The sequence below is a fragment of the Ostrinia furnacalis genome, unplaced genomic scaffold (genome assembly GCF_004193835.3).
Source record: "Ostrinia furnacalis isolate ACB-3 unplaced genomic scaffold, ASM419383v2 OfSCF2841, whole genome shotgun sequence".
NCBI lineage: Eukaryota > Metazoa > Arthropoda > Insecta > Lepidoptera > Crambidae > Ostrinia > Ostrinia furnacalis.
The window spans coordinates 201,093-216,008 of record NW_021133080.1 but is presented as its reverse complement, the minus strand read 5'-3'; the positions used below and the strand labels follow the sequence as shown (position 1 = coordinate 216,008).

General features: G+C 39.6%; 1 protein-coding gene across 19 annotated transcripts in view; it reads left to right on the top strand.

Moving 5' to 3' along the window:
- Positions 1–14,916, top strand: part of mtd (TLD domain-containing protein mustard) — a 136,234-nt gene that overhangs the window by 87,423 nt on the left and 33,895 nt on the right. For 13 of the 19 annotated variants that reach the window (XM_028309907.1, XM_028309906.1, XM_028309904.1 and 10 more), the window contains 7 exons: positions 3,840–3,912; positions 4,408–4,554; positions 8,711–8,803; positions 9,178–9,402; positions 10,117–10,311; positions 10,804–11,001; positions 14,522–14,664. In XM_028309907.1, the coding sequence (XP_028165708.1) occupies positions 3,840–3,912; positions 4,408–4,554; positions 8,711–8,803; positions 9,178–9,402; positions 10,117–10,311; positions 10,804–11,001; positions 14,522–14,664 (1,074 nt within the window). Of the gene's footprint in view, positions 1–3,839; positions 3,913–4,407; positions 4,555–8,710; positions 8,804–9,177; positions 9,403–9,846; positions 9,857–10,116; positions 10,312–10,803; positions 11,002–14,521; positions 14,665–14,916 lie in introns of those variants that run through there. The other 6 variants (XM_028309918.1, XM_028309899.1, XM_028309901.1 and 3 more) reach the window with 4 other exon arrangements.

Genomic DNA, 14,916 nt, shown 5'->3' with positions numbered 1-14,916 from the left:
TGGGGAAGATCGCAGGAAGTGCCTGGATGCGAGCGGCGCAGGACGTCTTTCGGCTGTAACGAAAGGACTAACGCTAAGATGGCTAAACTAAAGAAATAGCAAAAATGGACCCTCGTAAAGCACTTGCATTTAATCTGATCACCATGCAGTCCATGGTCTTGACAATAACCACACTGAGTGAGAACCTCGCAAGTCTCTTAACTTTGGAAATGATCCATAAGGCTGGCAAGTCGCCTAACGAATTCACTTATAGCTCAATTAATCTGAAATTTGTATTGTTAAAATTATGGAAAAGGATCATTCTTGCTCGTTTATTCCTTTGCCTAAGTATGACCCATGTTATATAGTATACCCGACCATAAATTTTGGCAGAAAACATACCAACCATAATCTGTACAATGTTTGGAAAAGAAAGAATCCTGTACGTCTGCTTTCGCTGCGGCTTCCGCTGGGTTTATCATATAGTAGTCCTATATGGTAAGCCCAGCGGAATTAAAAAGTACCTTCTAGCACACTTCTACTATCTGCTGATGGATTCTTATCTCAGTGACAGACAGTTTTAAATCAAACTCGGTGACAAAATCTTCTCTTTTTAGAGCAGCAGAGCTGGAGTACCTGCATTAATATCCTGGACCGTAGGATAACATGGAAAGACTATAAATATAAATAAAACAGAACTGAATTAGTATTCCACCGACAGTCAGCTAATCCAAAATTAACTATTTGTGCCTCCAAAGAGCTCAAAAATACATGTTAAGGGTACTTTTATCGGCACATTGGTACGCTTGCCTTTAGGAAATATACGAGAACCTGATCTCAGCCAAACCCGCTATCCAAATATCAAAGTATCTAATTTACTAGGGTAAACCACTGCTCTAGTGGCTCAAACTCCAAGTAACTGCAAATCACCTGATTAATCTTGACGGCAGATACTAAAAAAGCAGATTTTTGAAAAAAAACCTAATTAACAAAGGTCAAACAAGGTCACGCCGCCGACGCCGCCGCCGCCGAGGTCAAAAAGTCGGCGCGCCGCCGCCGGCCAATTGTATATCGGCGCCCACCTCTAGTATGATGTAAGAAAATAAAGAAAATGGTGTACTAAATACTGTGCAGTATTTAACTGTCTACATAATAATAAAAACACAGAATGTACTTTTTTAAGTTGCCTCAAGACACTGAGAGGTAAATAAGTAGTTACAAATACAAATACAAATATTTTATTTATGCAAACACACCGTTTACGCATACACCTTCAAATACAATTGGTAACAATAAAATCATATTAATATTATTCATGATATTTCCTCCGCCATTTTCCGCAGTTTGGCACCTCACGTCACATCATTTTACCGAAGTCAGCCCTTTTGTCGGCCGATAGTTTAGTCGGGCAGTTAATCATGCGCATGTATGGAAGTGCGCACATTACACCGATTTGATTTTCATACAAATTAGAAGCGGACCCAACTATCGGCCAACTAAAAGTCGGTGGTCTGCGCATAGGCTAATGCATAGTACCTTTCAAGCTGTAGATCCTGGCTACACAGGAGTTGCAGCGGTGGGAACCAGAGGTGGGAATAGTCCAGTGTTTGTCAGTATAAAGCAAACGTACCGTTCATATAAAGCCACCATCCCTGCACAGAGGGAGTCCCCGCTTCATGCACCGTCCGCGTCTGTCCATCAATGGGCCGGCCTCCGGAGTCCTGCAGGATGTATAGAGAGAGCACCCTGTTGTGGAGATCTAGCACCCTCTCTGCGACTGCCTCTGACATTGTTACGTAGCGTTTGTAACAGGCCTGTAAAAAAAAACAACAATCTTATCAATAAGCTAGCTCGATTCGTCTTTCGATAATACAACTAAAATAATACAAAAAAGTTAAACCCGGGACGAACTTTGGTTTAAAATGACAAAAAGTGTTCGTCTGAATAACTTAAGTAAGATCAGAGAACAAATGAGTAGGTCATAGTAAGTGGAGAACTAACAGTTCTTACAAAATCAGTCAACATTGAACCTGAGGTGCATCTTACCAGAGTAAATACAAATGAGTAGGTCATCTTCACAGAAACGCACCGAGCGCGGTTTGTATGTGAGCGCGCGCCAATACGTAAGTATGAGGCGCGCACGCACATACTGACAAAATTCAGCGCAGCTCACCGCTAATCCACGCTAAATTGAGAATGAAGATGACCTACTCATTTGTATTTACTCTGGTAAGATGCACCTCAGGTTCAATGTTGACTGATTTTGTAAGAACTGTTAGTTCTCCACTATTCCAATGATTGAATTAGGCCCGATTCGACCAAACTTTTATCCGAGAATAACTCCTGGTATAACTGACACATTGATTGTATTTATCTTTAGAAGTAGTTTTCACTCCTATGACGAAGTGGTTACTTCTAACTCTATGTTTTAAGGTTGACTCTATGGAAGCAACTTTGAAGACTTATTGCAAAATGTACCTATACTTAGTCGAGTGAAAAATGAACTACATTTTTTTTGGAGTTTAAACCATATTACATTAGAATAAATTACATATTAGTGCTTGTGACGGAAATATCTCTAACCTGCAGCAAAGATAGTCTCTCTGAGCTGCCCATATCCTCAACGTGTTGCAGATAGCAGAACAGACTGTTCTTCAGCAGGGCAGCTGCTCCAAGAGTAGCCGTCAATACTGGCAAGTCCGCGTGATCGAGAGCTTCTTGGGCCAACATATGCAAGTGCTCTAGAAGTTGACAAAAGAGACTTTGTGACGTTGATGATAAGGGTGTGAAAAGTTAAGAGAAACCCTGATCAGAATAGATATGTAGAAACATGCAAATATGGACCTTAATGCTGAAGGACAGATGTTCTGAAAGTTGACAAAAAACATGAATAAAAGAGACTTTATAACGTTGATGATAAAGGTGTGGAAAGTTGAGAGAAACCCTGATCCCCAAAATGCTGGAGGTGTTAGTACAAAGGACAGCAACAAATCAGTTTAGGTTTTATTAGCACTGGGGCATCTTATGTAGCTGTAACAAAAGCGNTCAGCAATTATTTTGTAATACTTGTTTCATTTACCCCTTGGTCATTTGGGAAAGTTCAACATGAAAGCGTTATTGGCTTATGATAAGCGCAGTAAAATTGTATTATTACTGCGCATTTAAAGTTTTGATAAATTATTTTGATTCACACTCCCACTCATAAATGCAGTAAGTTGTAAAGATACGGCGCATATATTACGTTGTAAGAACTAAAATTTAAATCAATCATTTAACACATGTACCGTAAGTAACGAAAACTACTGATAAACGCAGTAAGGAACAATCATACTGCATTCATGGGTAGTAAGTATCGAACGAAAACTTAGTTAATCCATAACATAAACAGTTTTTTAATAATTTTAAATACAAAATATTAATTAAAATACAAAAACCTCATATCAAAATAAACTTTGAGTTTAGCTCTATAAGCCCATATATTTTTTTTTACAAATATTTGCGTAACTAATTGTAGACACCCCAAAATAAAATTTCAACTTTGATCGCGATTTTCTCGAAACTGTTCACGTGTTACTTACTGCGTTTATAAATTGTGCGGCAGCGTACGACATCAACAAGCGAAAAGCGTCATCGCGCCCTTGGAATATCCCGTCGGAAATCAGTAGCCTTTCTATTATTTACGTAATAAAGCCTAGATCAGTATAACATTACAGTTTTCCCAGAGTAACATTCAATTTGAATGCGAGAATGTGATCACTTCATTACTATCTAATTATTATGATCAAATATTTTGATATTAAGAACTTTGGCAGAAAAGTTTTGTTTATAAATGAGTAATAATATAAACATTTTGTTTACAGAGCCGAGTCAGCTGAAATCTACTACATGAATAAGTCGGAACATTCACCCGGAAAAGATTCCCTTCTAGTCAAAGTAAGAATGCTTTCTTTCATATACTTTAAATTTGGTTTATCTTAGATCACGGTTTCCTATTAAATGCTATACGCGGCGAACGACGTCGGCTTCAAACGTTCCTATGGACGCCGACGTCTGATAAAAGACTACAATAGTACATTTTCATAGTTAGCATTATGACGTGGCTTACAGCGTGACGTGACGATGTACGGGGCCTACGCCGTTTATTGAGTTTATAGTACCCAAAGAAGTAATCTTTCGGTTACGAAATTAACCTGCACCACGTTTCACCTTATTACTCAATGTGCGTCTTTAGCATTTAGGCGGGTTTTAGAATCGCGCTGACCGCACGCTGATCATCGGCGCTGACAGATCAATATGTATGTAATTGAAGGGAACGTTCCTGAGTGACGCTGATCGCTTGGCGCTGACGCTTCATACATTTTGGCTGTCAGCGCTGACGGTCAGCGTGACTAAAACTAGCCTTACTCACACTGACACGTTTATTTGCAGGACGAGACGTTCCCTGAGCTGCAGGCGGCGGGAGCGGAGGCCGAGGAGGGAGCGGAGCGCCCGGCCTCGGCCGATGCCGACGACCGCGGCGGCGCCGCCTTCCCCAAGGCCTTCGATAGAGAACTCGTCACGCCCACCGCGCTCCAGGTAACTACTTAGGGCAGAAACTGCGTTCATACAAAGTGCTCCGTCGCGGGCACCCCGCGCGGGGGACTTTCGTATGAAACCGCGCCGGAGCCGCTTAAGGCTTGGTATTTCTGCTAAAGTAGGTATTTCGCGCTGTCAAAATCTGCGCGCGCAATACTTCGCCGAAGACAGCGCGCCAAAGAGCTCTCGCGGCTACACAGTATAGAAATACCAGTTGGTTAGGTTAGGTTGACTTCCTTCCGTTCAAGCGTCACACTCACAGCACTTTCTAATACAAATCATATCCAAGTGATACAAATTAAAACAACTTTCAGAATTTTTGGGAATATATTTTAGAATCGAATAAATATAAAATATAACTGCCAAAGTCACCCGACCTATCGTTAGGTCCTCGGGAGCTTGAGCGATTGGAAAAACATTTTATGATCAGTTACTCTTAGTAGCGATTATTTAGAGCTTGGATAATAAATTATAGTTGTTGCAATTCACGAAACTTTGCATGTGGTTAATTACATTAATCAGTACACGCATCAATTTTGTTCAGTCTTTTTGTCTATTAATAAATAAAAATATCATAATAAAATTGCATACATATTTTTTTGTATTGGTCTGGGTGTTTTCTTTCCATAATTTATGTATAACGTATGTACGGGGCTCTGTATTGAAAATCACTATGAGCATCACACGCGGTTACCTGCCGCAGGCACCCGCTCTGAGCACTCATGGGAGTTTATGCAGAGGTCGCTAGAGTTTGACTTTGAGCTTTGTTTATAGTCATTACGAAGCAGATTTTGATGGGAAACTGCACTGTCTTGAATTGGAAAGGGTAATTTGACGGTGTTAGGGGAATTCTAGGAATAAATGCAGAGCCTCCTCATTGAAATTGAGACATTTCAATTTGAGATTTCACTTGACATTGATTGCAATCTGACATGGAGTTTTCAAACACTTGTAAAAATAAAAAGTAATTAAATCAAAAGCAGTAAGACTCCCAAAATAACTTTCTACCCCTTTTACACGTTTGTCATAAATTATAATATTAAGGAATTGTTAAGCAAAATTTCAAGTAGATTGAACCAAATAATCACTGTCCCATACAAACTTTGCCCCCTTATTTCACCCCCTTCATTTCTTGACCCCATTTCGGAAAATCGGATGCCTACGTCATACAAAGAACACACCTTCCAACTTTCAGGTCTCTACGATATCCGTCAGTCATTTAGGACTAAGCATTTTTATTAGTTGTCCAATACTCTATCGTTCCAGGTATGTCATTGACAGGAGGGCGCTACTATCTTAATGGGTTATTTATTAGTCCCAACTTTATACCACTTGACATTTCAGAATCGTTTGACTTTAGATACCTAAGCGATTTGATATTCAGAGTCCCTTAATGAAATCAAGTTCTAAAATAACTTGAGGTGTTGTACCCGATCAAGCTTTTCATTGCAGGACAGTTAAATAGTTTTATTATTAGTTTCTTCTTTAAGTCTTGATTTGTCAGAGTAGGTAAAGGCTCCATGAGAGCAAAATTTAGCTTTATAATAGTTTTTAATTTTTTTCTTGAAATATTTGACGCCTTGTAATCTCTCGTTAATATAGGTCCACACAAATAAAGAATGTTTGACTTCGACTTTAATAATTATGCTCTTACATAATTAGAATAATATAAGAATAAGAATTTTTCGGTTTTTATATAAGGTGTTATTTTTTTAACTGATCATATTTTACCAACACATCCTATTACCCCCTATTGGGTTAGTAGTAGTTTCGCACGATTTTCCTTCGCACGAATATGCGAAACGTCCCCTTTCAATAATAATTTTTTTTTAGTAGGCGTTTCGCCCGGATGTATTAGAAGTATTAAAATCGCGTGCGAATCGACTCTTTTTTGAACTAGTAGTATGCGATTACTAGTTCTCAAAGGGGTCGATTCGCACCCGTTCGATTGTGAAAACCAAACTAATATATTTACTGTAAGTAAATGCTAAATAGTAAATATTAGTTTGGATTGTGAATATCCTATCCTACTATAATATTATAAAGGCGAAAGTTCGGATGTCTGGATGTCATGATGTCTGGATGTTTGTTACTCTTTCACGCAAAAATTACTGTACGGATTTTGTTGAAACTTTATAGTATTATTGTTTATAACCCAGATTAACATATAGGCTAACTTATGACGATATGTGACAAATAAATTTCAATAAATAAATAAGACGTGTCTAAAAAGCGAACTCTACCTATCGTCATTGGTTAAAATCTACAGCGCTGGACAAACTACTGTATGACGTTCGTAAATATTCATTCGGGGGAAGCCGTGAAACGCCATCTATCAACATGATATCTAACGGGGGTAAAACGAGGTCCACGCGAACGAAGTCGCGGGCGGCCGCTAGTTTATAATAGGTAGCTTTCCCTCCGCAACCTTATTGGTATTCCATGTATGTGTCTTTTAACTGATTTCTGTTAAACATTTCATGTAAAATTTGTCCAGTTATAACTCCATTTACATCTGCATCTGTAAACAAGGGTTCATGTTCTCCAGCCCAGATGCCGAGTAAACAGAATCGTCTTTCAGTGACGTGCAGCTGCCCCTATATTTGACCCTCTGACCTAATTTTTTATTATTTATTTGTATCAGTGTGCTCTTCTAATAAGTGTAAGACGATTGTATGTAGGTACTATTAATATGTAATTTTAACTCATTGGTTTTGTCTCATATTTAAGGAATTTACTATGTATCATGAGTAGAGTCTTCGTTTAAAAGGATGCGAACGATTTAAATTTCAATAGGTAGACAAAATTGATAATTCTTAATTATCAAATATTTTAGCTTTCTCCAGTAACACTGATATTATTATACTGTGACTCATCAAAGTCATCATTGTCAAAAATATTGACAAATCGCGAACTGTCACGTCCAAAAAACTGACACGCGTCCGTCCTCCGTAAGCGCCACCGCGCGACTGATTGAGATTGTCCAAGCCGTCATGGACGATTTTTTCCACATTTTTTAACATAGTAACTAAATAAGACGCAATATAAAAATTCCATCCGTTAAAAGCCCTCAAGTTATTTCTGAACTTTAGTTTAGTAAAAGATTTAGAATCTCAAATCGCTTATTTTAAAAATAAAACCATAATTAGAAAACGAATAGAGGTAACTTTGGGAATTTATTCTATCGAGTCAACTTCATCAAATCGTGTTTCCATCCGTTAATAGCCCTAGAAAATATCCTCAACTATGCCCAATAAAAATCTTAGCCTTTAATTTTACTGTTTAGTACCTCAAAAATGAAAAATGAAAACCTCATTTTCGCCATTTTCTCTGCTACCCGGCCTTAACGCAGTTTCGGGCCTTACACCTCCACCAGACTAGGACTGCCTGAAGTCATTTTTACCGTAGCAGTTCAGGCACCTAGACATGATTATATCAAACTGTACTTTGTATTGTGTGAGTGATCACCAAAAGTAGTCAGACAAATAACTTAAAAATCAGTACAAGAGATGAAGTGTGACAGATGCGCGGTGGACTTGCGTCTTAGGCTGGTTTTAGTGTCACGCGGACCGTCCGGTGCGGACCCGCTCCGCACGGCCAATCTATAAATGAACTTCTAGAGAGCGTTTTAGAGTAATGCGGTCCGGAGGAACCGCTCGCTCCCTAGCAGTTCCATACAGATCGGCTGTACGGAGCGATTCGCACTGACAGTCCGCGTGACACTAAAACCAGCCTTAAACCGATTGCCAAAATGCGGTGATTAAACTGTCACACCTACGCTATCCATGTGCACTCACACAAATGCAAAGCTCAGCTTAGGCCTCACGAACTGTAATACGCAACAAATGTAATGTTTCTTCAGTTTCAACGCGGCACAATGGCGAGAACAGAAAGTACTCGAAGCGAATCTCCTCGTGTTGTTTGCCATAGATCATGGAACTTGTGTAGTTTCACATTAGTAATTAAGATGCCATTCACATCAGAGTTTCCATTTAAGCGTTCCGTTTGATTTATGAAAGCTGTTAAGAAATTAATCAATCGCAATCTCTAGTGCGCTAGCCCACTAAAGGTAGTGGTAGACTTGTCTGTTTATGCCACTTAGTGCTTCTTTGTTTTTTTCGCTTGCTTATTTTGTTTTTGTTCTGTTTCTTTTCAGCAGCAAACCGCAGAAGATAGGCGGAAATCATTGCTTGACCATCATTGGGCAATACCTAGCAAGGATAGAATGTCAATTGATCAGGGAAGTGAGGTCAGTATCGCTTTTGCCTGGAAACGCTTTTGATGTTAAAACTATTTGTACTCTTCATCGTTGTTTTCAAACCTGTATGTAAATCACTTAATCACAACTATTCAGTATTTTATCCACTGTTTCACAAATACAATCACAGTGCACCCTTTACTAGAAGTTTATGAACGACGAATAGAGTGTTCTTCTTTTCTTTGTCGGCCTACATCTCTATCATTCTCTACCTACGTGAAAGAGATAGTGCTCTCTCACTCTCTACCCCTGTCTTACCCCTGTCTACCCCTGTCTTACATGCTTACCTTCTCACTTAGTCTTCTATTTTGCTGGAAAATATTACAAAGATGACAAAAACCTCTCAACACCTCTGTCATCTCCAGGTGTCATCAGGCACCGAGCATACCAAAGATGAGAGCCTCGAGGCGAGCGTATCGCGCTCTCGTGGCAACAGTACTACGGGTGACGCCGCCGAAGTGGCAGAGGCGCCCGACGCTCCCGATGAACCGCGTGACGACGCGCAGCACCTTGTCAAGCTGTCTTACCATGATTCCGGAATTGACATACGCGACCCGCTGCTGCATGTCACGCCCACTAACGCCAAAAAGGTATGTTAAATTAACAAGTAAATTGATCTACCTATGAGAGAATTAAGGCTAGTCGCCTCGAGGCGAGTGCTTTCCGCTCGCGTAGTTTTAATACTACGGGTGACGCCGCCGAAGTGGCAGAGGCGCCCGACGCTTCCGATGAACCGCGTGACGACGCGCAGCATCTTGTCAAGCTGTCTTACCATGATTCCGGAATTGACATACGCGACCCGCTGCTGCATGTCACGCCCACTAACGCCAAAAAGGTATGTATTAACAAATAAAGTGATCTGCCTGTGAGAGAGTAAAGGCTAGCTGCCTCGATACGAGCGTATCCCGCTCGCGTAGTGAAAGCACGGCAGGTGATGCAAGGTGTTGCGCAGGACCATATCAAGCTGATTTACCATGACTCGGGAATACTCGGGATTTGATATACTTACGCGACCCGCTGTTGCACGTCACTAACGCCAAAAAGGTAATCTTGGAAGTTTCCTATATTAGGTTTAATGTTTAGTTAGCGCCATCTATTAGTGGCACAAGAGCAGTTCGTTACTTCTTGGAGATTTTACAATGTTATTTTTACCTAATAACAAAGCATAAATTATGCTGTGACTTGAGAGGGTCAAAAATCTGACCAATGATCCGACCGATTACACCCCATCAAACAACGATTTGGGCGAAAGAGTTCTCAAGCTATATCTTGTTCCATAATAAATGAACATAATATTTTTCTAGGACCATTATCTCCACTACCTTCACTTCGATCATGACGATGAATATTACCACGACATCCTCGTTGACACGATATACGAGGCGGCGGAAACTGACGTATCTATGTACGATAACTGGCACTGTGACGCCGCGTACGAGGCAAAATTCCTCAAGTGTTACGATATGGAGGTGTCTTCTGACTCCTCGCACGATAAGGAGGTAATTCTGTCAAAAATCTGGTTCAAGGCCATTGTGATCGTGGATTTCTTCAGTGCCGATGTCAATTTTGATTGTTTTCTTCGCTGCAAATATGTTGTATCGTCAATTATTCGGTCTTCTTCTTTTTCTCTCTTTTTCCAGCGGAGTCTCTTTAGTTCTGCTTGACAATTACTTTTATCTTTTTTTTTCTAAATGTACCTTACTTTTTATGTGAGAAATTGTCTCTTATTGAAGGTTATATCAGTCTTCTACTTGTTACAAATCCCAAAGAAGGTATGATCTTTTCGTAACGTCACTTGCCACTTCTAATTTATGTCATTATAATGTATGACAACTGACTGAATGACAACTAGGCAAACTTTGCCTCCAATAAAAACGCACCAGCGCAATTTATTTTCTACAGTCATTGCAAGAAAAAAAAACATGGTTTATACTATCATAGATGTAATGTATCGTCGAACGTTTATGTAAATCTTTTCTATTTTCCTTTAGGTATACAGCGACGCAGATATAGTGCTATCGGCGGATTGGGTGCCCCCAGTGTGCCTGGCTCGCGCTGAGCCCCCGCTCTCCGCACCCCCTCTGGGCGAGAACGAGAGGCGAGAACCGCGTAAGCCTGCGGCCGTCTCTTTCTCGCTTGATGGGAACACGCAAAAGGATGATAGCGGGAAACCTGACAAGAAAAATAAGGTACGTAGATTAGTAGGGAATTTAGTGCAATGATTTGTATGGAGACCCCTCCACTTTGGTATAGAAGGCTCATTTTTGCACCAGTTGTTTTTTGGGTGCTCCTGAGTAGATTTCCGTCGGTAGACATCGGGAGCCCCCCCTGTGGTAGCAGGGGGAGGGGGGGCAAGTTTCCTTCTGCCGCGCTTCACTTTAAGGCCCATATCTTCAAAATTATGGGTATTAGGGCAAGGATGGTGTCATTTTCGGATAATTAAAGGATGGCGAATTCATTTCTAGAATAAACTTTTTGCTTTTTCATACAAAAAAATAGAAATATGGAGTAAAATTCACAAAAACCAAAAAGTATTTTTTAAAATAAACGTCGTTTACTTTTAAACCACTGGAGATAATCTAATAAAAAAATATGTCCTGAAAGCTACATTTATCAGGATTGTAAATGTATACCATTGTATGGTACTTTTTTTGAAAAAAGTAGGTGAAAAAAAATTTTTCTTCAGGACACAGCGGGCGAATTTTAATGCGCGTCGGGAAAAAATATCTATTTTATCCATGAATTCATACTATTTGGTTCATAAGCAAGTTAAGATTATTATTTTAGAATTTATTTAGAGTTCCTGGCACATCATGCTACCATGATTTGTATTTTTTCTTCAATTAATTTTGAACTCTATGTGTAAGAAATAAGGTTGAAAATAGTTTAAATATATTGTATTATTGAAAATATCATAAGAAGAAAGCACTAAATAAAGAACTTGAATTTGTTTGAACGTCTAATGATTATTATTATTATTTTAATTAACATTTTTATTTCTACATACTATTGTACCAGTGATAAGGGAAAGGTAAGTGATCATAGTACGGGAGATTAGTTTTAGCACAAAGGCTACGGCTGTGACCATTATAGTTGTTTTTTCAGACAGCACCAGCTTCTGCAATACTTCTTTCCAGGCAAGCTTCGGCAGCTACGGGCAATTGGTCCATGTAGGCTCCATATTGCTATCGATTCTGGTCCACCCCCAACCAGTCGGGTAAAGGGAAGACTGAGTCGGTTGCTTGCAACTGACCATATACGCGAACCCCTTGAACCAACTAAATTTTAAATATTTTGAAAAAATCATAAGGACATAATTACTGCCCTTGATATACTGATACAAAACTGCCTAGGTTGGTGGGCACTTACAGCACTCGTTCATAAAGTAGTAATAAACATATAAAGTCAAGCATGTAGTAATAAACACAGTGAACGTTTAAGGAGGTTTGCTACAGTATTTCAAGCTGAATTCTACGCTATAATTATGTGTGCACTAAAAACAGGGGTGTAAGAAACGCAATATTTACATCCTTAGCCACAGCCAGGCAGCACTCAAACAAAGCCATCGCCTCAGTGAAGGTTGAGTCTAGAATTAGGTATTCTAGATGCAATCTTAAAGATGAACAAACTCTGAAGGCATGACAAAGTGTCCCTAATGTGGGATACCTGGACATACACGGATCGAATGCAATGAGAGAGCCGACAGTCTAGCGAGACAAGGGTCAGAGACGATAACTATTGGGTCAGAACTGATCTTTATCTAAAAGCTTAGGTACGTCATGGCCATAATATGGCCATATCCAAGAATAACAGGGCTGAATGGGAAAGCTTCAACGATATAAGCCTCTCCAAATCATTCCTAAAGGGAAATACAGGGTCATGAAGAAAACTTTTCAAAGCTATGCCCAAGCAATTACAGGTACGCAAACTGGGCATTATGGAACGAATCACATGTCCCACAAAATGGGCCTAACAACAGAAGCTCTCGAGCATGTGGAATACAATGTGGAGTCCATGAAACACTTAATACTGTAAGGATGGGTCTGCTTGGGTCAGCATATCCGGCATCAAAAGACTATAAGGTGGCTTTCACTCAGACGCTTAATTCACTTAACTAATGGATAGGATTTTTTTGGATGATAGGGAATAAAAAAGGGAGAATAAAGATCCTAATGGGTCGCTGTGGACTACGCTTAGGTGTGACCCTACATAAACTAACCCAGACAGCTTTGTATCAGCATTGGCTACTGGCAGTATATTAAGGGGTTCGCGTATAGGATCAGTTGCAAGCAACCGACTCAGTCTTCCCTTTATCCCACTGGTTGGGTGTGGACCAGAGTCGATAGCAACATGGAGCCTACATGGACCGATTTGCCCGTAGCTGCCGAAGCTTGCCTGGAAATGGTGAGATGTAAGTGCAAGAAGTAGTGCAGATGCAGGTGCTGTCTGAAAAAACAACTATAATGGTCACAGCCGTAGCCTTTGTGTTAAAAATAATCTCCCGTACTATGATAATATCAATCCTCACTTTCCTCACACTTACCTTTCCGTTATCACTGGTACAATAGTATGTAGAAATAAAAATGTTAATTAAAATAATAATAATAATCATTAGACGTTTAGACAAATTCAAGTTCTTTATTTAGTGCTTTCTTCTTATGATATTTTCATTAATACAATGTAATTAAACTATTTTCAACCTTATGACTTACATATAGAGTTCAAAATTAATTGAAGAAAAAATACAAATCATGGTAGCATGATGTGCCAGGAACTCTAAATAAATTCTAAAATAATAATCTTTACTTGCTTATGAACCAAATAGTATGAATTCATGGATAAAATAAATATTTTTTTCCGACGCGCATTAAAATTCGCCCGCTGTGTCCTGAAGAAAAAAATTTTTTCACCTACTTTTTTCAAAAAAAGTACCATACAATGGTATTATTTATAATTCTGATAAATGTAGCTTTCAGGACATATTTTTTTTATTAGATTATCTCCAGTGGTTTAAAAGTAAACGACGTTTATTTAAAAAAATACTTTTTGGTTTTTGTGAATTTTACTCCATATTTCTATTATTTTGTATGAAAAGGCAAAAAGTTTGTTCTAGAAATGAATTCGCCATCCTTTAATTATCCGAAAATGACACCACACTTGCCCTAATGCCCATAGTGTTGAAGATATGGGCCTTAAAGTAAAGCGCGGCAGAAGGAAACTTGCCCACCCTCCCCCTGCTACCACAGGGGGGGCTCCCGATGTCTACCGACGGAAATCTACTCAGGAGCACCCAAAGAACAACTGGTGCGAAAATGAGCCTTCTATACCAAAGTGGAGGGGTTCTTGCACTAAATTCCCTACTAGATGTCTTGGATCAACATTCCTTTTGAAAATTGTTTGAATGAGGGCTACCGTATTTTCGCTCACTAGTTGGCGCTACAATGCAGTGATAGGATCTCTACATTCATTGGCGCTACCTACAGGGTGTTAGGTAAATGGGTATATGAGCCGACACTAGCCCATGTTAACATGGGCATATAAATGGTATGGCGTAGTTGGCGTCAACTGACGAGCTAAAATATGGTAGCCCACATTGTTAGTTGAATCCCTCAGTTAGGTTGAAAGAACACAATTTATTGTGATATACTGCAAGTTTGAAGATCTCCAAAAGCCGTAAACCTTGTAAAACACATTTAATTTTTTGGGTAGATGTTGAAGAGGCTGTCCTACCCTCTATCGTGGGTGGAAGGCCTGACAGGCGAGGGTGCTGCGGCGGGCTCGCAGGCCGACTCGCTGCCCACCTCGGCCGATAGCCACAATTCCACCAGCGTCTTCTCCAAAGTATTCAACAGGTATGCTCTATTTACACTCTTCAAAAACACTTTTAAGCTTGGGTTTTGGTGCATATATCTAATCAAAGGGTTTTGGCCGATTAATACGGGACTGACACTAATAATGATAATTTGAGTGACCAAATACTCCAGTTACTTACCAAGTTGCGTTAAATTGTGAGTGTGGCAAATATTATCAGCCAAACCACGAATGACTCAAGGACTGTATAGTTTTAACTAAGTTTGAAAATGTATTTTCTATTAATTTTTGTA